This window comes from Halictus rubicundus, chromosome 7 (assembly GCF_050948215.1).
Source record: "Halictus rubicundus isolate RS-2024b chromosome 7, iyHalRubi1_principal, whole genome shotgun sequence".
NCBI lineage: Eukaryota > Metazoa > Arthropoda > Insecta > Hymenoptera > Halictidae > Halictus > Halictus rubicundus.
Window position 1 is genome coordinate 685952 of NC_135155.1, and position 26484 is coordinate 712435.

The following is a 26484-nucleotide window of genomic DNA, read 5'->3' on the forward strand; positions in this document are numbered from 1 at the left end:
GCAGTCCGGTTTTCAGTCTCGGCGTCGGAATTTTCAAGATGGCCGCAATAATGTATGTTCTTCTCCTGGCTATAATGTGAACCGCGGAAATCGCGGGGTCGTTTCCCGGAACCGCGGGAGTCCAGGTCACCTTTCGTACAATTGCGTCGGCGCTAATCCAGTTGCGAGTTCTGAGGGTTCGCGGGTTCAAAATTTCATGGCCCATAACGGGAAAAGCGATAAATTTCCTCGGTCGGGAAACAAGAAGGTGTCTTCGTGAAGGGGGTAGCGGAGACACCGGTTGTAGTGTTTGGGGAGAGTCCCCCGTCTACGGAAGGGAGGATTTTAACGTTTTAAGGGTGAAAGGTCTTTTTAATGAAGTCCCGGGGAGATTTTTGATAGACGCGGGGTCAGCGGTCTCGCTGATGAGGGGAACGTCTCATGGCGACGTGGGAGGATCAACACCGAACTTGGATTCGGTTACGGGTGAGCCTGTCAGGGTTTTCGGTAGAAGTAAGGCCTTGGTCAGGATCAGAGAATTTACTGTGGAACACGTTTTTTATGTTGTCGACATCAAGGACGATTATATTTTGAGATTGGAGGAACATAATTGGTTTCTTGGGCAAACATAATTGTTCAATAGATTTGAGAGGTAATAGCTTTCTTTTGAAGGCTGCAAGAGCGTTGATTTTGTGGACAGTATCTCTGGAACACAAAAGGGCCCGATTATAGCCGGGGTAGATTCCGTGGTCGCAAGTCAGAGTGCGATAGAGGATGCCGAAGTTGGCGTTCTCGACGTCGTGGATGGGGTGGATGATTTTGATGGTTTTTCTATTAATAATGGAGTTGCGAGGAAGCTTCCGAGGAGTTGAAACGCTGTCTAATCTCGGCCTCGTTCTTAGCTTTTCCGTCCTCACAGGAGCCGTTTCTTGATACTGATGCCTCCAATGTAGGTATAGAGGCGGTTTTATCTCAATGCCAGGAGGGTTCCGAGAGAATAATTGCTTATTTTAATAAATTTTGTGAGTAAAGTGGAAAGGAACTATTGCATTACTAGCAGGGAACAGTTGGTGACCATTAAGGGGATTGAGCATTTCCGTCATTATTTGTATGGTAGAAAGTTCAGATCAAAGAACAGATCACGCGGCGTTAAGTTGGTTATTGTCGTTCAAGAACCCGGAGGATCAAATGGCGAGGTGATTTTGTGGTCGTTCGCCGTAGTGGAAAGTTCCATTCTAATGCGGATGCACTCTCTAAGAGACTTTGTTTTGATGCAGGCTGTAAGCGTAGTGTTGCCTTGAAAGATAGGGAGAAGAGTTCTCAGGGCGAAGAGGTTCCGATTTTTCGTATGAGTTGATTTATTTGACGATCAGAACTTTTTTATTGGGTGAACTGTATTAGGGACGTCGAGAGGTGGTATGGGGATTTAGTAGGTGGGCGCGTATATAGCCCGCGAAACGTGGTGGAGAAATCACCAGCCCGACATTGGCGTACCAAAGGTCCTCCACGGAACGTGGGGACCGAAGAGATGAATCTCGTAGCAAACGAGATGCTCAGGGTCACCAGTGGACAGAAGCCACATGTTCTCAGACGAGAACGTTCGAGATACGATTGTCCAAGATGGACATGCCACGTGGTCGTGGCAAGGAAGAGAGGTTACTTTCGCGCGGCCCACACCACGCGAATAACACACGATGGAGAACGATAAAGTCAATAACGTTTATTAAGGAGCACAGGCGATCGGTCGCGGACTCCAAACTGAGTCGTAACAAAATCAACGTCGACCGGCACGGCAAAAGCACATCGATTTATCAGCGCGAATACAAAACACGTCTTGCTAATACAACAGTTGATCGTCGAGAGAGCGAGTCTCCCATGAGCGTGACTCGTCCCATGAAAGTGGAAAATTTGCACAGACGCACAAACGCGCAGCGTGCGCGCCGCCGTGCCGCCGTCTCACAGTGGCGTCGCTGATGCGACATCTGCGAGTCGAGGAAGGGCCCACACAATTTGAGGAAATGATTATTACAGATTTATAATGTCGGTTTTCCTTTTGAGTGGATGGCCTTGGATATAATAAGGCCCCTTCCTAAATCTTTTACGGGGAACCGTTTCATGTTAGTAGTTTGCGATTATTTTACATGTTGGCCTGAGGTAGTTTTTGCCTGCCGAACTTCCAATCGAAGTAGAGAAAAGAATATTGTTCATCTGAGTTGTAATGTTAAGAAGTAATGGTTCAAACTATGATATAATCTAATTTAACGATGGAACGATGAAAATCAGCTTCACAAATCAATTTTAGCATTGTTAAATTATATCTTATATCTTATAAGTGATTATAAGTCAAAACTCCGGAGAACAAGTTTAAAATGATTAGAATTCATTGGTTGCAAGGTGTGTTCGAAAGGTGGTGGAAATAGTGGAAAATTGGAAAAGTGGAAATATATGTATAACATTTGGTTCGCAAGCATCTACGGTTGTAAATCTTAGTACGCTAAGGGTGTACAAGGTTCCACATGTGCTGCATTTAGCTGGCTTAAAAATTACGAAAGTGGTGGGTACAATCGGAAGGATTTTTGATTTATGACGTCCATGGTCGGTATGTTGTCGATAGGGATTTTTATACCTGGCCTTGGTCGCGTGCTTGTCGCGTCGTACGTAAGGTCTTACGACGCAACCAAAAAAAAACCATTTTAATTTCGCCATTTTTTCGGTGCCACCATTTTTGGGGAGTCTATCGTTAGGTCTGCCTATGCTCATCTCCGCCGCGCCCGCAGACCCAGTATCTTGGCTTCGACGTCACACGCTACATAGTATATGTGACCGCTGTAGCCAATATCTCGACTGTAGCCGAAAGAACGTGTGAAACGAGGCCTGTCCCTTGCACTCTGATCCAATCGGCCGCGCATTCGTACCTATGCTCTGTCCAACGAGACCAAGGCAGTGAAGCACCCAGCGTGCGTCCTTTGCTAATTGTCTTGTAAGGGTAACTTCAACTCTGTCGCACTCGAGCGCCTATGTTTACGCCTACTGTCTCGTCTCATTGGACAAGATATAGATACGCCATCGCATTCCTGCCCGGGAACCTTCCATCTAACCATGTTTAGGCCATCATAGACAAGAATTTAGGAGTTTTCCATACATACATTTTTTCGCTAGCGACCCTTACTTCAGAATGTCTAAAGAATATCCAGCAACTTTATGAACCTAAAATAATGAATAGTACAATAAATAGTTTTGCGGCTCCGCGAATTACAAAACGAAATTTCAAAGAGAAAGATGAAGAAACGTAAAATACAGCCATATTTATACAAATTTTTTCACACTTGAACCAGTGGTAAAATTTGCAAAACAAAGATATTTCTAATATTTTTTAATTAAGAAATGACATTCACCAAGGAAAAAATAAATTATTTGAGAACAGCAGTCTTTTGTGATAACCCGGCTCAACCCCCGCCTCCCATTTTCTCTTGGACCACAACATACTTCAATGTCATCAACATTCGAGACATAGTCCCCAAAAAATGATCGAATTCACATGGAATGATCCCCTTCCTAATGTGGATATTTCCTTAAAAAAAAAAAAATAACAACCAAGTTAAAAAAAAAGTTAAAAAACCAAGTTGAAAAAATTTCACCAAGAGGCAGGAAGGTTTCCTGTTTCCATGGTATTGTAAAGGGGAGATACCGATAGTTTACCTAAGGAACCGTGAAGGCCCTAAAAACATTTTTTTTTGTGCTATGCACAGCAGGGAACTGTCAACGCGCTCCCGAAAGGCCATCTGGAAATGGTCAAACGCTCGAGATAATGACCCAACCGGGGCGAGCAGAAATATAGTTTGGAACACTGAAGCCCCGACGACTCAAACCCCACACCCTGGTTTCGAATCTAGCGGCCAGACGTCCCCGGTCCCGTCCCGGTCTTGTGTGGGTCGACCTTAACTCCGCCGCTCGCGACAGAGCGGTGCACAGTGCGGACAAATCGCCTGTTTTCGGCACTTCTCGTAGTTCGGTTATTAATGCATATATAGAGGAAATTTTTTACAGACAATTATATTTACCAATATAGTTTATAATTTTAACAGAAAAAAATTTTTAGAAAAAAAATTTATTATTAAAAATTAACAAATTTATTTTTAAAAACTAACAAGTTTAGAACAAAATTAATAATAAATGAACCATATGTAAAATTAACAAGAATAAACTTAAACAAATTATAATACTAGTGAATAAAATGAATAAACTCAACAAAATGCTATCTGAGCATACTGCTGCTGCTTCGCTATCCGAGTCATTCTCAGTACTTTGATTGCGACTCAAAATCATTGACTCTCGTGATCTTGCACATTTCGATCTATCCTTATATTCTTATTACTTTTTCAATAGTTATAAAACATATATTAAAAACAAATTAAAAATACATAAAAATGATTGATATATAATTATTGCAAAATTGTATTATGCATAAAAATGGTTATTATATGATTATTATTAACAATTTCCATCCTAATACGCATGTTTTGCAAAAGAAATCTATTTCATATTGTGATATACACGAATATTGAACTTTTCCAGTAAATTCCCCACTGTAACTGTGGCGAACAGATGTCAAAATTTTTTACAACCAAATTTGTTTACAAACGTATACTTATTGTTAATTGTTGGAACAGAAAAAGTAAAGGTGGCGTTGCTAAACGGTAGGGAAGCCGGGGCAAGTTAGTTGCAAAGAGGCCACGTGATGGCTAACAGTTAGTGAATAAGGCTTAGACTATAATTGTTAACGTTAAGACATGTAAATAACCCACTCACTCTAAATATATTATACATTTGCACCAACACGTGTCAAGATTCATATCCCAACATTAATTATTCACAGAAAATGAAATTTAACAATATAACTAATACATTTAAAAAGAAAATAACAAATTTTCCACCTTAGATCCTAAAGGAAAGGTATGGACACTTCTTAAAAAGTTTATAAAATTGAGAGTCGCAAAAAGTCGCAGACAAAACTATGAAATTCTTAGACTATAATAAGTAATGTATCCGAATATGCATGAATCTCAGGATATATTTTGCCGTTTTTGTTTTATGTTAATTTGAAGTTTTATATGCAATTAGCAAATAAAACCACCGTTGAAAATTTGTACAAAAAATAAATCTACTTTATTAAATGTATAAAGAATGCATATTCCTTGCTAAGAACTTTCCATTACACAGAATTATTATTGCACACTCATTTACAGTTAATATAACATTTTTCGATTTTTGGCACTTTAGAGAGTGCCTCCATGGCCCAATTTTTTTACAAAAATCTAAATTTGGTTTCTAATGCATATGCAATGGTAATTAGTCACAAAAAATTAAATTTAACAATAAAATTAATGAATTGAAAAAAAAACAATTTTTATGCATAAAAAGAATTGTTAAATGATTTTTAAATGAATAATAATACGAATTTCCTGCTAATATGCAGTTCTGCCAAAGGAAATTTTCGTACATCGTCAAATAAACATGTAGTGAGATGTGCCGACTTGTCCGCACTGTGCGCCGCGGCGACAAACGCGTCATCGCGTTGCTTGCCTCGCATGGCAGATTCAGAGACAACGTTGTACGAATTCACTTACATTTATTTAACAGTTCATTTTAGAGGGCATTTCGAAACGTACTTCCGTTTATAACACCTTTACCCTTGATAAAGTGGAACCGGAACATTTTTTTCAACAATTTCCTTCAAAATAATATGCAATTTTTTAAAAATAAGTTCCGCAAGTTAAAAAAAATACACATTTTTCGTTAATATTTATTGATAAAAGATAATGGAAACACACTTAAGTTTCCAAAATTCAGATAAATGTGTTTATTTTGTTGTGTTATTTTTCTCAATTTTTTCGGAAACCGTTTGTTTTACGAAAAGAGTAATACAACATAAAATACGTAGATTGTCGAGATCTACAGGTTTTGCGTAACGTATTTTTCGATACAGTCAATAATTTAGAAGTTATTCGAGAAAGCGGTTTTATAAGCATTTAATTAATTATTTTAATGTTTAAAGGCCCGGGGGTACGTTTACCCATTATCCGATCGAGCTCAAATTTTGCACAAATTTGTTTTATTAAATGGAACAATCCTGGGGGATGGCGCAAAAATATTTTGGAAAAAGTGTTCCTCAAGAGTAAATAGGAGCCACCGTAATGTTATATGCAACGTACAAATACAAATGAACACGAATTGATACTGAACTAACTTTTGAATCGACTTACCTGGCTTTGACCAACTCGGTACGACGCTGGGTCAATGTCAACAGTCAGTAACATGTCTTCCACGGTACGACGTTCATCGCCTACAGGACTACCTGGTCGAACATTACTTTCACTCGATAATAATCTGAATCGCCTTCTAAATTCACCTAATGCCATATGTTTAGGGAATCCGACTTTATGCAGCCGAACAGCGTCAATTATTTGGCTTCCTCGCAACTACATAAAGAAGAACACGTTTAAAACAAATTATATTAAAATATTATAACTTAACAGTTTGCAAAATAAAGAAAGCGTTAGGTAGAAATAATCATTTACATACACGTTTTAAATGCTTACCTGCGATCGTAAAAGGGGTACATTAATGATACTGTCCTCGTTCTGATTAGATTTTACAGATAATAAACTTTTATTGTCGGTACTACCGGAAGTATGTTGTGGTAATACACAATGGATAAATTTGACTCGCGTTCTCCTCAATGTCTCAATCAGTCCATCCTAGAAATTACATTTTATTGTCGTTATGTACAAATCATATCGTATATGTATAATGTAGATGAAATATACAGGGTGTTGCGTTTAAACACGGATGGTAAAATAACTCGTCAGGGATTTAAGCTATTCAAAATATGTTTGGTATGTTATCCGGCTCTGGATTTAACAGCTCGATCCGAGGCATTTTCGAAGCCTATGCCCTACAGTGGTCCGAATCGGAAAATTAAATGACATTTAGTCCAAAAACGAACTTTCTCGTATCGATATCTAATCAATGAACATCGTTTCTTAAATGTCCATGGGTCTCAGAAATGCAGAAATTAGTACAATTTACTAAATACTATAGTTGTAATAAACATTAAAACTTGGACGTTTTAAGAACAGTATTTTTCATCACAAAATTTCTTCTCTTTAATGCAATGTCCTGACGATCCTATTTAACGATGTCCTGACGATTCTATTTTCTCTTGCTTTTTTTGTTAAATTGAAGAGCAGACTTTTGCGATGAAAATGATATTATTTAATAATGATTACAGTAAATAATCTATTTAAAAAAATAATATTGAATACAGAAGGGAACATTTGTAAAAATTTTCACATTCAGAAAGACATACATATTTTCTAAGTTCCAAACAGTTCCACATCCGGGCAAATCGGAACATTGCAGTATATTTTTCCCTATATAATTATGCAAGAATCATTTCCCACTTCAAACCACTTTGCAAATTATTGTTGTTCAAATGTCTCATGAATTTCACTTCGCGAGCAACTTACAGTATATGTATAGATTCGTATATTTGATTAAATGTTTTTTATATATGTACATTTTTACAATAACTTTACATTTATACCTGAAGTAACTTATATAGCCATTTTAAGAAACCATTTCTTTTTACTATTTTATTTAAAAAAGATAATAAACAATAAAAGTTTTTTAATATTATTGCTACATTTATACATATCTATCGTCGAAGGCTTGTGAAACGTGAAACTGATTCTAAACACTCCTAACGAACTGTAGATTATAGAGTATGCATTGTGTAACGTTATTTGTCACGACATTCAGAAAAAGTTACTATCCATTATTATTTACTATAAAAGATACTATCCATTATTATTATAACTTAATTTCAATATTATTTTTGATTTGTGATTACTTTAATTAAGATATTCCATATTTGTATGCAGTAGATACAAAAAGATTTCTCGAATTTACATTTTACGTGTCCCATAAAACATTACATGTATGAAACATAAATATAAAATACATACTTAAAAGTAAGAAATAGTTTGAAAAATTATACTGAAACAATTTTTCTTTTCATAAAAAATATTAATGACAATAAATTAAAAATTATTGTTTAAAAAATGCAAAACATATTTAATTACCAACCATTAAAAAATGACTATTTTTGAAATATTTGTAGTGAAGATTTCATTGCAATATCTCTAATAGTTCAAAAGTTATAACAAAATTCGATCCCGACCACTGTGTGCCCCCTTCACCCGGCCGCGCGTCTTGCTTCTGTCGCGACCCGATAAAACCAAGACGACAACACATCACCAGGCCCAAGTTCACGACTGACTCAACGGGCCTGAGGTGGCTTAACCCTTTCGTTACGGCAGTCCGCTCCGCCGGAATGACGCCACTGAACGGGGCACCGCGCCGAAAAGTGTGCACGATGAACGTCGGTAGTCTTTTCGGTGTTTACAAGTTGCCGGATATAGACGGCACCCGTACACACAGGTCGTCGCGTGGATGCCGGATATAGACGGTACCCGTAACGAAAGGGTTAAAAACTAGCATCATCTCGGGAAGCGAGACGCGCGGCCGGGTCAAGGGGGCGTAGCCTTCGAAAAAGCCTCGGCTTCAGCTGTTAAATCCGAAGCCTGGATAAAGGGAAACCACTAGCATTGCTGTATTATAAAGAGCCGTTGCACGCACGAGAGAGATTATAGACCAAATCGAAGAAACTAATCATTAAACAACTAATAACCTAAAGTATGTAACTGTGAGTTCGCTTATAAACTGAAATTAATGCTGTTTTGACATCCTTTATATACATTACAAATAACAGCTAATGTTTAGCATGAAGTAAAATTCTAAGCTCTACGTTGTTATCAATAGATGCATACAATGCATGTACATATACAGTGTTTACACATTGTATCGGCCAGGAGATACTATTTTTTGATTCACACCGAACGGAGAAAAAGATAGCGAAGCTCGAGTGGCCTCGGTCGCCGAGGAGTATAACATAATACAGGTCGGGTATATCGGTGTGATCCACTACTAATCCAATAAGAAGACTTCTTTGTTTTTCGTTATTTTTTTATGAAACTTTCACCAACATGTTTGTCGCATTTTTCTGATTAAAATGAATCCAAATATGATATAATTCCGATGATATTTACGTATGTAATGAACAATGGAAGTCCTCCCATTACAATTACATTAACGGAAAATTAGTGTAAATGTGATCCGAATTATATCGCGTTTGGTATCATTTTAATCAGAATAATGCCACAAATATACTGGTGAAAGTCTTATAAAAAATAATTAATAATACAGAAGTTAAATTTTTTATTTAAAGGCCCGCGCTCACGCGGGCTTTGATCTGTGCCGGCGGCCGCGATTCTCCGCATCTCTTTCTTTCCCATACGCTGTCCTTCTCTGCGTTCGAAACTTTCATCGCTCATTACACAAGTAAATATCATCGGAATTATATCATATTTGGTTTCATTTTAATCAGAAAAATGCCACGAATGTGTTGGTAAAAGTTTCATTAAAAAAAAAGAAAACAGCGTAAAATAAAAAAGGTTTATAATTGAATTAGTAGTGGTCTTCTGGTCTCACACCGATATGCCCGACAATGTGGCGCTCTCCTCGGCGGCGACGGCTTTCGAGCTTCGCTGTCCGTTTCTCCGTGCAACATTGTATCGAAAAAAGACATTTTCTCAGTCTTCTTGTCATTATCCGTTAGTGGTCATAGGTTTTTTTACTTGTAGACGAATATGACTCTTAGGTTTCCAGCATGCTCTGTGTATTTCAAATGCGACGCTCGGCAAGAACCTCCGATTTCATATAAGAATTAGTCACCAGAACGGTGGAACTGACTCGTAACGAGAATTCACTGTGTTCACTGTGTTACATTTTAGTTACAAAATTAGTGGTTACGCATGACTGTCATTTGTAAGCAGCAATAATGTTAATTTTTATACTTACTACAGTGAATTTCACTTGTAAACAAACATTTTTTCTTTTCACAGCAGTAAATGTACGTCTAATACTCGAAGCTCTTCTTAAAGACTGTGAACCTTCTATACCGGGCATCGAACTGCATAAAGTTCCAGAAACTCCAGCTCCCCGGGCGTTTATAAACAGCATGTTTACATCTTCTCTGATATCAAAACAAAAAGTAACATTAACAATCAAAATAACAACATTTTGCATAGATGAAATTTACAAAGCATAGTACATATTATGAACTGTGTATGTAGGACATGTGAAAATACCTTGTGCTTTCTTGAAGAATTGTAATGGCACTTTTAGTAGCTGGATTCTCTCGCGTAGCTTTGAGCCAACCTGTAGCTGTGTATAGTACTGAATTAGTACCCAATAAATGTTGTAAAATGAACTGATTGCTACCTGGTGCTTTTCTTAATAAAACTTGATGATCTGTTACAAAAAGAAAATGAAAGGCTAAACAATAGACGTACACTTTAGCATTCGCTATATTTAGAAAATGGCATTATAGATATGTAGATACCTCGATCACCATAATGAGAGAACAGTCGATCTAAAAAAGTCTCATCGCTACCTCCAGGACAAACTGCTTCTTCATCTAATAACCACAGAAGCCCCTTACGTTCCATTTGTCTACTTCCACTAAGGTCATTCTGGCTAGTTCGTAACATTGTTGCACCTTGCGAATTTCCACGATCCAAGAGCGAAATCAAACCTTGTGGAGTTCCAATACCATTTTCATCACAGTCGTCTTCATAATCTACATCAATTCCTTCTTGGATGTACCTAAATTACAATGATGAACTGTAAATATTCACTAACTTAGTAGTGTAATAATTAATAATTCCGCGGCAACAATTTACCAGCCTATTACATCATATAATAAATTTTAATTTTTCTCAGACTACTAATATTGGCTGGGCGTTTCTAATAGATATTCTTGAGCTGAATATTACTACGTAAGTTAGAACTGTAGTTCTAATCACCTAAAACAAGCTCCTCAATGTATATCTCGGTTATTACTGGTGATAGGAAAAAATGTGTTGAATCAAAGACTTAAAACTGTACAACTTTGCCACGAGGACTTTTTTGAAAAAATTATGAATAACCGAGATATTTAGGTCTTCGAAGTCGACGAATGGATGCTATCCGATCGCATTAACGTCACAGTAACTTCGTTTGAAAATACGACACCAAAGCTAATAGACATATGCGCATTACTCCTGCATTGAATTAGTTACTTTTATCTTGAATATTTCTTGATCGTCAACATCAAATTTTAAGAATCAATTATGGCTCCCACATTTACAATTACAAACATACACTGTAGATTTACTATACATTCGCAAAAGCATAAGACGAATACAGTGTCTACTCCATAATTGTCGAAAACACGGGTCCGGCCAGAGGCAATTATCGGCTAGTAGATACTATTCTTTGATCCACTGTCGAACGTATAAAAGGACAGCGAAGCTCAAGGGCCCTAGTCGCCGAATAGTGTAAACATAATACGGGTTGGGTATACAGTATGAAATCACTACTAATACAATAACAAAATTTCTTTATTGCTGTTTTTTTTTCATGAGACTTTCACCAACATATTCGTGGCATTTTTCTAATGAGAATGATACCAAATATGATATAATTTCAATGATATTTACTTGTCTAACGATTGATGAAAGTTGCTTCGCATTACAATTATATTAACGGATGATTAGTGCAAACATGATCCGAATGATATTGTGTTTGGCAGCGTTTGAATCAAGAAAATTCCACAAATATATTGGCGAAAGTCTGATAAAAAATAATGAAAAATAACGAAGTTTTGTTATCGGATTACTAGTGGTCTCTAGATCTCACACCGATATACTCGACCCGTATTATCTAACACTCCTCGGCGACCGAGGCTACTACAGCTTCGGGGCATACTCCGCGGTTGTGGGGATAGTTCTGGGACAATTATAAGCTAGATATTTGGGACATTTATCGAGTAGAGACTGTATAGATTTAATGAAATTAAACACCTGTCCCTTGGAGCCACCAATGTTGTATAATGAAACAACAACTGCAAACGTTCTTGCAAATAATTATGACAAAGATCTTCGAAGGATGCTCCAGTTTGTCGGCCGCATGTAGCAGGATTCTGAAAACCCGGCGAATCGCACAGCAATAAAGATGCAACCGTGTGCACAGACGATGATATGGATCTGGGAATCAACAAGAAATTAACAGATTATATCATTATTGGTATATGACTTTTGATATTTTAATTTTAAGAATACATTTCATCCTTACAGTCACGATCTCCACAACCCGCAGCTGGCGGACCAGCAGAACCGAGCAATTTTTGCACATACAGAGGCTCAAAGTATAACTCGGACACTTGCCTGTTTGTGCTGACTGGACTGATAGTGTAAGAGAAATTTTTAAACAAAAGATAAGACTAATTTTATTAAATTATATTCAAGTACATATGTATAATTTCACCAAAACCAGAAGCAGAATTTATTTACATTAAGACATTAAGTTTTAAAAACCATGGAAAGCAATGTCGAACTAAAACTCATACAGTAAGAAATTTTTAAGTATATAAATGTCTTTTGAATGATTTTGATTAGACCTTAACATTTTCTTTGTATGTAGTCCTTTGCTTGCTCAAATAGCTTTTAATCTATTTGGCATTAAACGGACTAATTGTTCATAAAAAGTGAGTTCGATTTTTTCCCATTCATCTTTTAACGTTTTCCCTAAATGTTTTGTATTCGATATATATAAGGCCATATTCATGGTCTGGAAACTTCGAAAAAGTGGCCAAAAGTCCATTTTCCAAATTTAATATTTTCATAACATTTTTTTGCTATAAAATGAGTACTTTTCAAAGCTTAAAAATCCAAAGTATTATTCATTTCAGATTATGTATTCTTTGATAGCGTTTTGAAGACAAAATCGTAAAATTGAAAGTAATATTAAACGTTTTAGATACTCATCATAAACTATCAGAATACTAATTTAAATGATGGTTTTATATGTGTTAGGTTTATAACAACGTAATGTTTGGAAAGGTTTTTACAAAAATGTTTAAGAATAGCAGACATAGAACTTTTTTCATTGGAAACTTTAGACATTACTGAATACAATGTACAACATTTCAGCTTCCATCTCCTGCCGCTTTTAACTGTACACTGATTGTGAGTTTAAGAAATAATCGCCGGGAGTGTTCTAGAGTTCCAAACGCGTTCGCTTACAGTCACTTGACATAAAAATAAATTGAATAATAAAAATTTTTTATAAAAAATGCAGGCCACCTCGATGTTGTACTATAATCTTAAACTCTAAAATAACTCTAAAATAATTGTAGCAAGACAAAAACGGATTTATAACTATCTAGGCCACTGTACGTCGTTTGTCCGAATTGTCTTCCGATTTTCAGGTAATAAATGTGAATTTCGCAAAGAAGATTACAACACTTATGTACAGAGCTTATCTTCGGATCAGCGAAGATTTCCCAAAAAAAGATTCCGCCAAATTGTCCTTGACCTTGAATTTCAAGGTTAAATTTTTTATTGACATGAAGCACAGTGCGGACAAATCGCCTGTTTTCGACACTTCTTGTAGTTCGGTTATTAATGCATATATAGAGGAAATTTTTTACAGACAATTATATTTACCAATATAGTTTATAATTTTAACAAAAAAAAATTGTTTAGAAAAATAAATTTATTATTAAAAATTAATGTGGCGACCGTCGTCCGCCGACACTTCGGCGAAAGAAAAACGTGCGAAAGCACGCAGCCTCGCGCACGCCGATCGTCGCCCGTCGAAACGTCGGCGAAAGAAAAATATCCAAAGGCATGCAGCATCGCGCACGGCAACCAATGATCGGCGATGCAACATTGTATGTCGGTACCAGCGTCGTGGAGTCGCCGAATTCGTTCGCCGAAGTTCAGTTCGTCACGAGACGCTCAACGAGACAGACCGAATAAAAACTGCTGCGGGCGAACGATATTGTGTGGTGATTTACATCCCGACTACCTCGTCTACCGATCCCACAATTAACAAATTTATTTTTAAAAACTAACAAGTTCAGAACAAAATTATTAATAAATGAACCATATGTAAAATTAACAATAATAAACTTAAACAAATTATAATACTAGTGAATTAAATGAACAAACTCAACAAAATGCTATCCGAGCATGCTGCTGCTGCTTCGCTATCCGAGTCATTCTCAGTACTTTGATTGCCACTCAAAATCATTGACTCTCGTGATCTTGCACATTTCGATCTATCCTTACATTCTTATTACTTTTTCAATAGTTATAAAACATATATTGAAAACAAATTAAAAATACATAAAAATGATTGATATATAATTATTGCAAAATTGTATTATGCATAAAAATGGTTATTATATGATTATTATTAACAATTTCCATCCTAATACGCATGTTTTGCAAAAGAAATGTATTTCATATCGTGATATACACGAATATTGAACTTTCCCAGTAAATTCCCCACTGTAACTGTGGCGAACAAATGGCAAAATTTTGTACAACCAAAGTTGTTTACAAATGTATACTTATCCAAAAGGAAAGGTATGGACACTTCTTAAAAAGTTTATAAAATTGAGAGTCGCAAAAAGTCGCAGACAAAACTATGAAAGTCTTAAACTATAATAAGTAATGTATCTGAATATGCATAAATCTCAGGACATGTTTTGCCGTTTTTGTTTTATGTTAATTTGAAGTTTTATATGCAATTAACAAATAAAACCACCGTTGAAAATTTGTACAAAAAATAAATCTACTTTATTAAATGTATAAAGAATGCATATTTCTTGGTAAGAACTTTCCATTACACAGAATTATTATTGCACACTCATTTACAGTTAATATAACATTTTTCGATTTTTGGCACTTTAGAGAGTGCCTCCATGGCCCAATTTTTTTACAAAAATCTAAATTTGGTTTCTAATGCATATGCAATGGTAATTAGTCACAAAAAATTAAATTTAACAATAAAATTAATAAGTTGAAAAAAAAGAAAATTATTTTTACGCATAAAAAAAATTGTTGAATGATTTTTAAATGAATAATAATATGCATTTCCTGATAATAAAGAGTTCTGCCAAAGGAAATTTTCGTGCATCGTCAAATAAAAATGTAGTGAGATGTGCCGACTTGTCCGCACTGTGCGACGTGTGGAATGTAATGCAATAAAAAGAAATTTGACCTTGAAGTTCAATATCATATATCTTTATTATAATATAATAAAGATCTTTATTGATCCGTAGATGTAGAAAACACCTATGACAGCTAAGACCAAACATTTCATTACACCTTGTACTTTACACTTACTCAACATAAAGAGGAAGTTCCCAGTAAGCAATTTGTAATGAATTTGCCACCAAAATTTGTCTACAAATTCCGATGCATCTATTTCCGCATGAGGCTCGGTATTTGAGCACAAAGTTTGCAGCCAAAATTACATGCCAAATGAACACCAAATCGGGGCAACATCTTGGCTTCGTTATAGAGGGCAGGTCGGTCGTACTAAGAGCGAACCTAACCTTGTGCTAAGAGTAAACCTTGCTTTAGGAGGGAAAACAGAATGAAGTTATTGGAAATATGTGAAACTTAAAATTATATAATTTAGAAGTTTAAATAAAATTCTATTTTTTCTCCTACATCAAGGTTTACTCCGATTTTGCCCGATATAGCTCAACATGAAATGAAAGGCTATAGCCGGTTTTGGGGGCCAAATCGGCCCTGGAAGGGATTTTATTCCAATTTGCGCCATTCGATAGCCTACCAAAAAAGATACCTTTCAGCCAAGTTTTAGCCCTATAGCTCATCTGTAAGGGTAGTTATAGAGGAAAAACGAAAATCCAGTTTTTGGCCCATTTTCCCCATTTAATGACAATTTAAAATTCTGAAAAAAAATCTGACACATTTCGGACACCAAACCACATACTTTGAGTCGTTTTCAGATTTTTCCGTTGTAAACTCTGGCTGTAAAAATCGAAAAACACGAAAAAAATCGAAAAAATGCAGATTTCATATGGAAATCTAAGAGTGACCCAATCAGAATTAATTTAGCAATAAGATATTGTCCTAAGTATTATGCTCAATTTTTTTCAAATTCCTGCGATTGGTGCGTCATAGTAGGAAAAAATAAAAACCACTTTTTTCGGCGTTTTTTCCGTGAAAAACTAAGTTATAATTATCGTAAAAATATATTATGTAATATTAAACATCTCTAAGTTCAGGGAAACATCGTCCAGACTTAAAAAATTGCGTAATACAAAAAACGACAATTATACTATGCAGGATATATCCCAATATTTCGAAGGTATTTTCAACGGCGCCGGTTGGTGCAGTAGCTATGGTCTCCGACTGCGGAATCGCTGAAGACTTTTTGGAACAGGTTCGGATCTCGCCCCGGTCCAATTTTTTTTTTCGATTTATAACCGTATGATTGTTGTTACGCTGTTGTAAAAACATTTTTTAACTATGTTTAAACTATTTTTTAATAATTTTCCGGAAAAATATTTTTGGAGTACTTTCGGCCTTTAGTCATCTACGGGCTGTATTACTTATCTACTTAACATTTTTTTTACATGGAATAAGGGATTGATTATTTTTGTGACAGAAAATATATAGATGAAGTATTATTAGGAATAATCTGTAATAATTACACTGTCCAACACCAAAAAAATTTTGCAATACCTGTTGGGTGATTCTTATACACTTTGTCATCCTAAAACCGAATCTGAAAGTAGAATTGCTCCATCACGCAACGTTTTCGAAAAATTTTGGTTTTTGTAAAAATGCCCGATTTTGATACGAAACGACGTGTTACGCAAAAACTAAATACGCGAGAAAGTTCAAATTTGAGTCAAGAGATAGAGGGGACTCTCCTCTACATATTCATATAGTCAATTATATTTTTATGTTCTTCCTAATAGTTGTAAATGGTTGTTAAAGTTTGAAAATGTGCCGACGCGGGTACTTTGTACGCTCTATTTTTGTATTTATGTGAAAAATCCTTTATCTAGCAGGAATTTACTATACAGGCATGCATTCTACAGACATTTCTGGTAAAGAAACTATTCACGAAAAGTATTTGGTTCCCTTAATGTACGAGAAGGATCAGAAAATGTTAATTGACAGCGTGTGCGCAACGCGTTCGCGCCAGACGGCCATTGCAGCCTTTTCGCGACTCGCCAGGGCCGTCGCTATGCGTAGTCGACGTTGGTACCACTCAAGTATGTCTTTGCTTACTATGCTTAATTAAATACATCTTTTTTTGTCTTTTTGGGTGCCAATCACTACAAAAGATTATAAAAATACGAGTTATATTCACATTTCATTGTGGAAATGCTTAATAAAGAAAATTGACCGCAGCAATGCGGTGACTGGAAAATTTTATTTTCAGTAATTCTTGTCTTATCTTTATAATTGTAATACCAATGGTCATTCAAGATTCTTCCGATTAAAATAAGTCCAAACACTATATAAATGGGACTATTTTTATCGATTTTATTGATCGAAGTACATAATTAAGACATAGATCGCTCTATATTAAATCGATAAAATCTCGCGGAAGTGTATAAATCAGCCGGACTGTTTTTGTTATATTCATGACGAAATTATTTTAAAATCAAAACAAGGAATACAATTCCAGCATTAATCTTTCATCAAGATATTTGAACAATGGAAAAACGTTACAAAGGAAAAGACTTATGTGCGGATGCTTGCTTACTGCTGGACACTTATTATTGAAAATCGGGATACCAGGAACAAACGTCAAGCAAGGCGGAAACATTTTTAATTTGTTTACATCAGAAATAGGTAAGTTTTTCTATTCAATTTTCTTTATTAAGCATTTCCACAATGAAATGTGAATATAACTCGTATTTTTATAATCTTTTGTAATGATTGGCACCCAAAAATGTATTTAATTAAGCATAGTAAGCAAAGACATACTTGTGTGGTACCAACGTCGACTACGCATAGCGACGGCCCTGGCGAGTCGCGAAAAGGCTGCAATGGCCGTCTGGCGCGAACGCGTCGCGCACACTCTGTCAATTAATATTTTCTGATCCTTCTCGTACATTAAGGGAACCAAATACTTTTCGTGAATGGTTTCTTTACCAGAAATGTCTGTAGAATGCATTCCTGTATAGTAAATTCCTGCTAGATAAAGGATTTTTCACATAAATACAAAAATAGAGCGTACAAAGTACCCGCGTCGGCACATTTTCAAACTTTAACAACCATTTACAACTATTAGGAAGTACATAAAAATATAATTGACTATATGAATATGTAGAGGAGAGTCCCCTCTATCTCTTGACTCAAATTTGAACTTTCTCGCGTATTTAGTTTTTGCGTAACACGTCGTTTCGTATCAAAATCGGGCATTTTTACAAAAACCAAAATTTTTCGAAAACGTTGCGTGATGGAGCAATTCTACTTTCAGATTCGGTTTTAGGATGACAAAGTGTATAAGAATCACCCAACAGGTATTGCAAAACTCGAAAAAAGTTTAATTTTGTTGGACAGTGTTATAGGTGGATTGGTATGCAGTGGAATCATGTATGGCGTTTTCAGTCTTCGTCGCTATCTTCGTCAATTGTCGGTGTTATTTGGTCGTTATCGAAAATTCTGGTGAGCAACTCTGCTGGCCGAACTATGTCTGTGTCGTATCAAGCATAAAATGAATATTAAATGATAGCAGCTACATGTGAGCAACATCCAATAGTGCGATTACCATTGGCACATTCACAACAATACCGTTTTATACCGGAATGACCAGTTGTGTTTGGTATATAATCTATGTAGCATTTGTACGTTTTGCGGTTGATATGTCGCGATTTTACTTCGAATTTTACAATATTATTATTTTCTATTAAATAACGGACATTAATTTTATTATCGTGTTCATCCATTATCTCGGCCAAATACGAAACAGCTTAAGATAATTGGTATGATCCCGTGAAAAGTATCTTCAAATCGTCTTCTGTCATTTCCGGAAAATCAAAAATATCGGTGGAAGATATGTTTTTAAACGGCGTTTTTCTGCGACAGCTGCTCGTTGCTTGTAAAAGATATAATAAAAAACAGCAAAGACTATTGGAACACCTCAATAAAGCAATGTCCACGGCTCGATTGTTTCAGTTAAATGCCCAAAGTCCTGAATCGAAAATGTCCTTCATCAGGAATTTTTCCAGACAACAATGGTTATAGTTTTCCGAAGCATAAACATCGTTTTCATAATATCCCTAATAATATTTTTACTTGACAGAAACAGATACAACAATACCTCCCGACCCCAATATAATACTAGATTTATTATTAACAATAAGTAAAGTACCGACTAAAGATAAAAGATTTAATAGACAAGTCGATGCACTTATTCCATGTAAAAAAAATGTTAAGTAGATAAGTAATACAGCCCGTAGATGACCAAAGGCCGAAAGTACTCCAAAAATATTTTTCCGGAAAATTATTAAAAAATAGTTTAAACATAGTTAAAAAATGTTTTTACAACAGCGTAATAACAATCATATGGTTAGAAATCGAAAAAACATGTGATTAAAGAAAAAAAAAAATTGGACGGGGGCGAGATCCGAACCTTGTCCAAAAATTCTTCAGCGGTTCCGCAGTCGGAGACCATAGCTACTGCACCAACCGGCGCCGTTGAAAATACCTTCGAAATATTGGGATATATCCTGCGTAGTATAATTGTCGTTTTTTGTATTACGCAATTTTTTAAGTCTGGACGATGTTTCCCGGAACTTAGAGATGTTTAATATTACATAATATATTTTTACGATAATTATAACTTAGTTTTTCACGGAAAAAACGCCGAAAAAAGTGGTTTTTATTTTTTCCTACTATGACGCACCAATCGCAGGAATTTGAAAAAAATTGAGCATAATACTTAGGACAATATCTTATTGCTAAATTAATTTTATTTTAGTCGCTCTAAGATTTCCATATGAAATCTGCATTTTTTCGATTTTTTTCGTGTTTTTCGATTTTTACAGCCAGAGTTTGCAACGGAAAAATCTGAAAACGACTCAAAGTATGTGGTTTGGTGTCCGACATGTGTCAGTTTTTTTTCAGAATTTCAAATTGTCATTAAATGGGGAAAATGGGCCAAAAACTGGATTTTCGTTTTTCCTCTATAACTACCCTTACAGATGAGCTATAGGGCTAAAACTTGGCTGAGGGGTATCTTTTTTGGTAGGCTATCGAATGGCGCAAATTGGTATAAAATCCCTTCCGGGGCCGATTTGGCCCCCAAAACCGGCTATAGCCTTTGCTTGAAACGGCATTTGGCTAACTGGGTATATATACAGTATAAAAGGAGAGTTCGCGACCACGGAGGACATCAAAACAGGCATAAAAACCCCCAAACGAGGTTGTCGAACTCTCCTGGGCCCGAAAGACGCGTGCGAGCATGTGTGTGCCCGTCTACGCGAGCGTCGACGGTGTTGTGACCGCTGCGTAAGACAACAAGCGGTAGCGACCGCGAAAAAGAGCGGCGGGCGTAGGCCATTTACCCTAACGCCCAAATCGAATAGAAAGATCGAGAACGTTCGATGAAGGCGCGGATAAAAGGACGCGTCCGCGCCACGGCCGGGGATTCGCGAAAGAACGATTGTATGGCGAAGACGAACGTTGCGATACGACACGATCCGATACGATATAACTACGATTACGATAAACGGCTTACGAACACGGAATACGAACACGTACTACGGACTAGGGTTTCTTTTATATTTTTTCGGCGCGCTAAGTATTTGCGTAATTGTCTCTGTAGTGTGATTGTCGTAAATGTCGTAAGTGCTTCCATTGCAACGAATATGGTCACATTTCGCGCGATTGTCCCATGAAAAAGCAGAGCGCAAAGAACGTCCTCGCTGTCGCGGAATCGGCGGAAACGAAATACCGGAAAGATGTCGCGTAAACGGGTGCGCCGCGGTAGCCGTCCTTGATATAGGTAGCGACGTATCGCTTATTCGCGAAAGCGTATACGTCGACATCGGAGCTCCCCCGCTAACGAACGAAGAAATGCGTCACCGTGGGATAGGCTCCGAAGAATATCGAACTTTCGGGAAGTCCAACGCGGAGGTCGTAATCGACGGTGAAATACGCGAAGCTACGCTGCACGTCATGGAAAACGCGGTTTTGAAATACGCGGTGCTGCTAGGATATGATTTTATAAACGCAGGGGAATGGTCGGTAAAAGATGGTACAATGGTGTTAGCAAAACAACCTAACGCGCAGAGTACGTGTATCGAAATACTGATGTTATAGTTGCATGATCTTCAACTCGTGTTTAAGACTTATTGGAAAAGCGTACTGGACAGGTTATGCAGAAATAGATGGTTAGCAGACCGGACCGTCATCACTGCAATCATGGCAAAAAGTCTCGAAATTTCTGAATGCGAATGGACAATAATAGAATTCCTTATACAGATTTTGATACCGTTTCACATAGTAACACCACTTTTTTGTAGCGAAAGCCAATCTTGTGTCTCAATGGTGAGACCTATAATAAAAAAAGTCGTCAAAAAACATTTAAACATATGTACGTGATAATGATATTTTGACTACAATAAAGGAAACATTAATTTCCGAAATTAAAAAACGTTTCAAATTCGAATGGAATGGCGGTGATACTATTTCACTGTTCCATATAGCTCCCTTTTTAGATCCGCAGTATAAAAATCTTGAACATGAAACAAAAAGTACAATGTTCGCTCGAAGACTTTCCTGTTCGAGAAGGGAGGACAGAAAACTCAAAAAATAAAAGTGCCCTTCAATTTCTTTGCCATGAAATAAATGATGTTAATCATTTAGATGCCGAATTTGAAATGTACATCTCTGAGCCACAACTACGGTTTGATTTGGATCCATATGAATGGTGGAAGGCAAGGACACACAAGTATCCAAGAATATCCAAAATCGCTAAAAAATATTTAACTATGCCAGCAACGTCAGCCATGTCTGAACGGTGCTTCTCGTCTGCTGGAAATATTGTTACAGCAAAAAGGAACCGTCTTTTGCCGGAAAATGTAAACACTTTGGTTTTTCTTTATCAAAATAAACAGTTAATTGATTAAGGTTCATTAACAGAAATTATGCTGTTTGTTAATTTTCGAAACCTATCATGTTAACTCTTGTATATTTCAATGTACTATCCGTGTATCCGTACGTCCGTGTATTCAAGTACACGGACATACGGATACGGATAGTACATTAAAATATACAAGAGTTAACATGATAGGTTTCGAAAATTAACAAACAGCATAATTTCAGTACACGTGTATTAAATAGTATCCGGACTACTGCACGGATATATTAATTACACGTGGACACGTGTATTTTCAATACACGTGAAATAGGGATCACTAGAAGAAAGACGACACCGCCCGCCCGCCCGCCTATACGTCGATTATAGGCAGCTTAACGCGAAAGTTGTCCGAGACCGATACCCTCTTCCACTAATTGAGGACCAATTAGATTTTTTACGTGATGCCGTCATCTATAGCACGCTAGACTTGCGAAACGCCTTCTTCCACGTCGCAGTCGAACCAGGAAGTCGGAAGTATACGTCTTTCATAGTACCCGATGGGCAATATGAATTTTAAAAGGTACAATTCGGCCTATGTAATTTGCCCACGGTCTTCCAAAGATTCGTGAACGTCGCGTTCAAGGACCTCATCGCGGAGAAGGTCGTCTTGTCTTACATCGACGATTTAGTGGTGCCCACGACGGATTACAAAAGCGCCACGCGACGATTAAAAGCCGTCCTTAAACGAGAGTCGGAATGCGGGCTAGTCATAAATTGGTCGAACTGCGAACTTTTGAAGACATGGGTGGCGTACCTCGACCCAAACGAAAGCGGTGGCTCGTTTCTCAACCCCGACAACCTGTAAGCAGCTGCAGAGCTTCCTTAGACTATCTGGATATTTCCGGAAATTTATCCAGGAATATTCCACGATCGCACGTCCACTAACGCGATTGTTAAAGGCAAACGTACCCTTCCGTTTCGGAGCGGAAGAGCAAAACGCATTTCAGTCGCTCAAGGAAGCTCTGATCAAAAAGCCAGTTCTGCGAATCTACTACCCCGAGCGGGAAACGGAGCTGCATACCGACGCGTCTATGCAGGGCTACGGGGCAATACTTCTGCAGCGCGATAGCGAGGACGGTGCGTTTCTCCCCGTGTACTACGCGAGTGCAATGACAACGGCGGCGGAAAAACGATACCCAAGCTACGAGCTTGAGGTATTAGCGATAGTGTGGGCCCTAAGAGAATTTAGAGTCTACTTGCTGGGCATTCCATTCAAAATAGTAACGGATTGTCGGGCATTCGCGTTGACCATGCGAAAGAAAGACCTGAAGGTAGGGATCTTTTCTATGGCCTATACCTAAGATTGTGCCTGTCATCATGATTTACATATTATTGAGACAAGTAAGTATTTTCATCGGCTATTATTTGTACCGTTGTTGTTTTTGCTTATGCCCTTCTGCTATATTTATTTCAGTGTTGTTTTATAACTTTTTTAAATTTTCGTTCATTTTTTTTTAGGTTACAATTAGTCTGATTGCTACTCGAAGTGATGCTGTAGGCTAAAGTGCCTAAAGTGCACAAGAGAAGAAAATGCTTGGAAGCCAAAAGGACACCTAGGCAGCTATACAGATGTGGCTGAAGAGGTCGACCGATTGTATTAATTATTAATTATTAATTGTTAACAACATATCTTAGAATTATTAACAACATTGTATTAATATATAGGTACCCATAGTTACGATAGAATAGCAAAATTATAACGAATACACACGAAATACTTTTTGTGCATCAAAAGAAATATCGATGGTATTGTACTGCATTTGTTAAAAGAATCACGAATTTAATTACGAATTGAATTTGTTAATGTTTAATTTTAATGTTTAGTTTTAATTGTAATGTTTAATTTTAATGTTTACTTTTAATTGTAATGTTTACTTTTAATTGTAATGTTTACTTTTAATTGTAATGTTTAATGTTTAATGTTTAATGTTTAATTTTAATTGTAATGTTTACTTTTAATTGTAATGTTTAATGTTTAATTTTAATTGTAATGTTTAATGTTTAATGTTTAATTTTAATTTTAATTTTAATTTTAATTTTAATTTTAATTTTAATTTTAATTTTAATTTTAATTTTAATTTTAATTTTAATTTTAATTTTAATTTTAATTTTAATTTTAATTTTAATTTTAATTTTAATTTTAATTTTAATTTTAATTTTAATTTTAATTTTAATTTTAATTTTAATTTTAATTTTTATTTGCAAAGACGTTTAAAAGACGTTTCCACATTTGGTTCGGAATTTATCGACAAGTTTTTGTGCCAAATTCTTAAAAAATAGGGGCCAAATTCTGCTCCAAGCAGGGTTTGGTACCAAAAAGACAAGCCTTTCGCTTATAAAGTGTGATACAAATATTGTATTAAAGTATAAAGTAATTGGGATTTCTCGCTTATTGGAATTCTCAACAGTATTGCCGAACAGTATTGCCATTTGTTCGAATGTTACTTTGACGTTAATTTCCATGGTTTTTATAACTTTGACGTTTGGAAACTTAATGTAAATAACTTTTGATTTTGTTTTTGGTGAAATTATACATACGAGCTTGGATATAACTTAATAAAAATAACTTTATCTCTTGTTTAAAAATTTTTTTTGCCCTATCAATCGCTTTATACGGCATAAAAAGGTTAGTGGGCGAGTTACACTTTTTGCCACTGTACATATATGTATTGCAAAAGATATGTATTGCAATACATAACTCGATGCGACCCGTGCTTATGTACTGCACAGTACGAGTGGCCAGTATACGACGAAAGATCAACCATCTCTCTCACAGAGTAGCCACCAGGTGAGAATGCATACAATGGCGTGCAAAAATTTCCGATCAGATGGTTTTTGCAATTTTTCTTCCAAAAGAAAAGCCTTAAAAATTTGTATTAATATCATATACATATAAGGACATATATTTATACGTGAAAGGATACCACAAAAGAAAAAAAAATCAACGCTATTTATTCTTCATATGTATTTATTTCAAGAATAATTAAATTAATGTGTTCAGAAGTTCCCAGCCAACAAAAAAATAATGCTTGTTTTTCATTGTGTAATAATTTTGCGGTACATTATTTAACATACTATAATTAATATTTTGTAGCCATTTTGCAGTAATAACAGCAACAAAGTGGCGAGGCATGGATTCAATTAACCGAGTAATGTAATCGTGTAGCATTTTATTCCATTGTTTTATTACATTTTGAAAAAATTCGACATTATTAGAGCTTGTATGATTCTTCATTCGACGTTACACCTCCCCAAAGATGTTCTATCGGATTTAAGTCTGCAGCTTGAGAAGGCCAGCATGAAAATTGTATTTTATTCGTAGACAGGCCTTTTTACGGTATTCGATGCATGTTTGGAGTCGTTATCATACTGGAAGAACTATTTTTCTAATATTTTTCTGTCAGCATATGGTAGCATATGAATTTCTAAAATCTCCTTATATATGACACCATTCCCATTCCATATCCTCAATTTTTATAAGAGAACCAACTCCTTGAGCGGATAAAGCTCCTCATATCACAATGCTTCCTCCACCATGTTTAACAGTTGTCGTTTGGTACCTGGTATTATTTCTTGTGGCAAATGGACGTCGTACATATTGTCTTCCATCGCTTCCAAACGGACGAAATCTAGATTCGTCCAAAAAATTCTTTGAGAAACATTAATCAGGATACTTTATTTTTCTTGCTGATTAGTGGTTTTTTAAAAATAACTCTGCTAAATAGTCCTACATCATGTAATCTTTTGGGTCCGTCCCACTTAACCGACAATGATTTCCTCGACAAGCTGTACATCGATACTACTTCACCGCTATATGTGTTCACCGACATTCTGTTTTCACTGACATTCTGATTTCACTGACATTATTCTTCATCGATACTTTATTGTCGTCGACATTACGATTTTGACTCCCTACCAAAATAATATCGCAGTTTGCAAAATTAAATAGAACGTCCACGAGTCGTTTACGAAAGAACGCGAATCGAATCGGTGACAACAAAGTGTCGATGAAGACTAATGTCAGTGAAAACAAATGTCCATGAAAACTAATGTCAATGAAAACTTATGTTGGTGAAATCACATTGTCAATGAAAACAGAATGTCTGTGAAAGAAGTCACTGTCGGTTAAGTGGAATCCCAATCTTTTTGATACCGTACATCGTATAATATTAGCAATGTTTTCTTCTCGCAGTTCTGCTGCGATATCGGTAGCTGTTTTCTTTCAGTCCGCAATTGATTTCCGTTTTATAATTTTATCAATTCTTTTAGTGGTCTTTCGGGGGCCTTCCACTTCGGGGGCGGCTTCTACGTTCTACGCCATGTCCTACACGATATCTAATAATTGAATCATTT

General features: G+C 36.3%; 1 protein-coding gene across 3 annotated transcripts in view; it reads right to left on the minus strand.

The window, feature by feature from the left end:
• LOC143355910 (unconventional myosin-XVIIIa) overlaps positions 1-26484 on the minus strand; it is a 378931-nt gene that overhangs the window by 215414 nt on the left and 137033 nt on the right. For all 3 annotated transcript variants that reach the window (XM_076791094.1, XM_076791093.1, XM_076791095.1), the window contains 6 exons: positions 12006-12188; positions 10505-10767; positions 10251-10413; positions 9961-10135; positions 6579-6737; positions 6243-6458 (listed from right to left, as the gene is read on the minus strand). In XM_076791094.1, the coding sequence (XP_076647209.1) occupies positions 6243-6458; positions 6579-6737; positions 9961-10135; positions 10251-10413; positions 10505-10767; positions 12006-12188 (1159 nt within the window). The remainder of the gene's footprint in view (positions 1-6242; positions 6459-6578; positions 6738-9960; positions 10136-10250; positions 10414-10504; positions 10768-12005; positions 12189-26484) is intronic.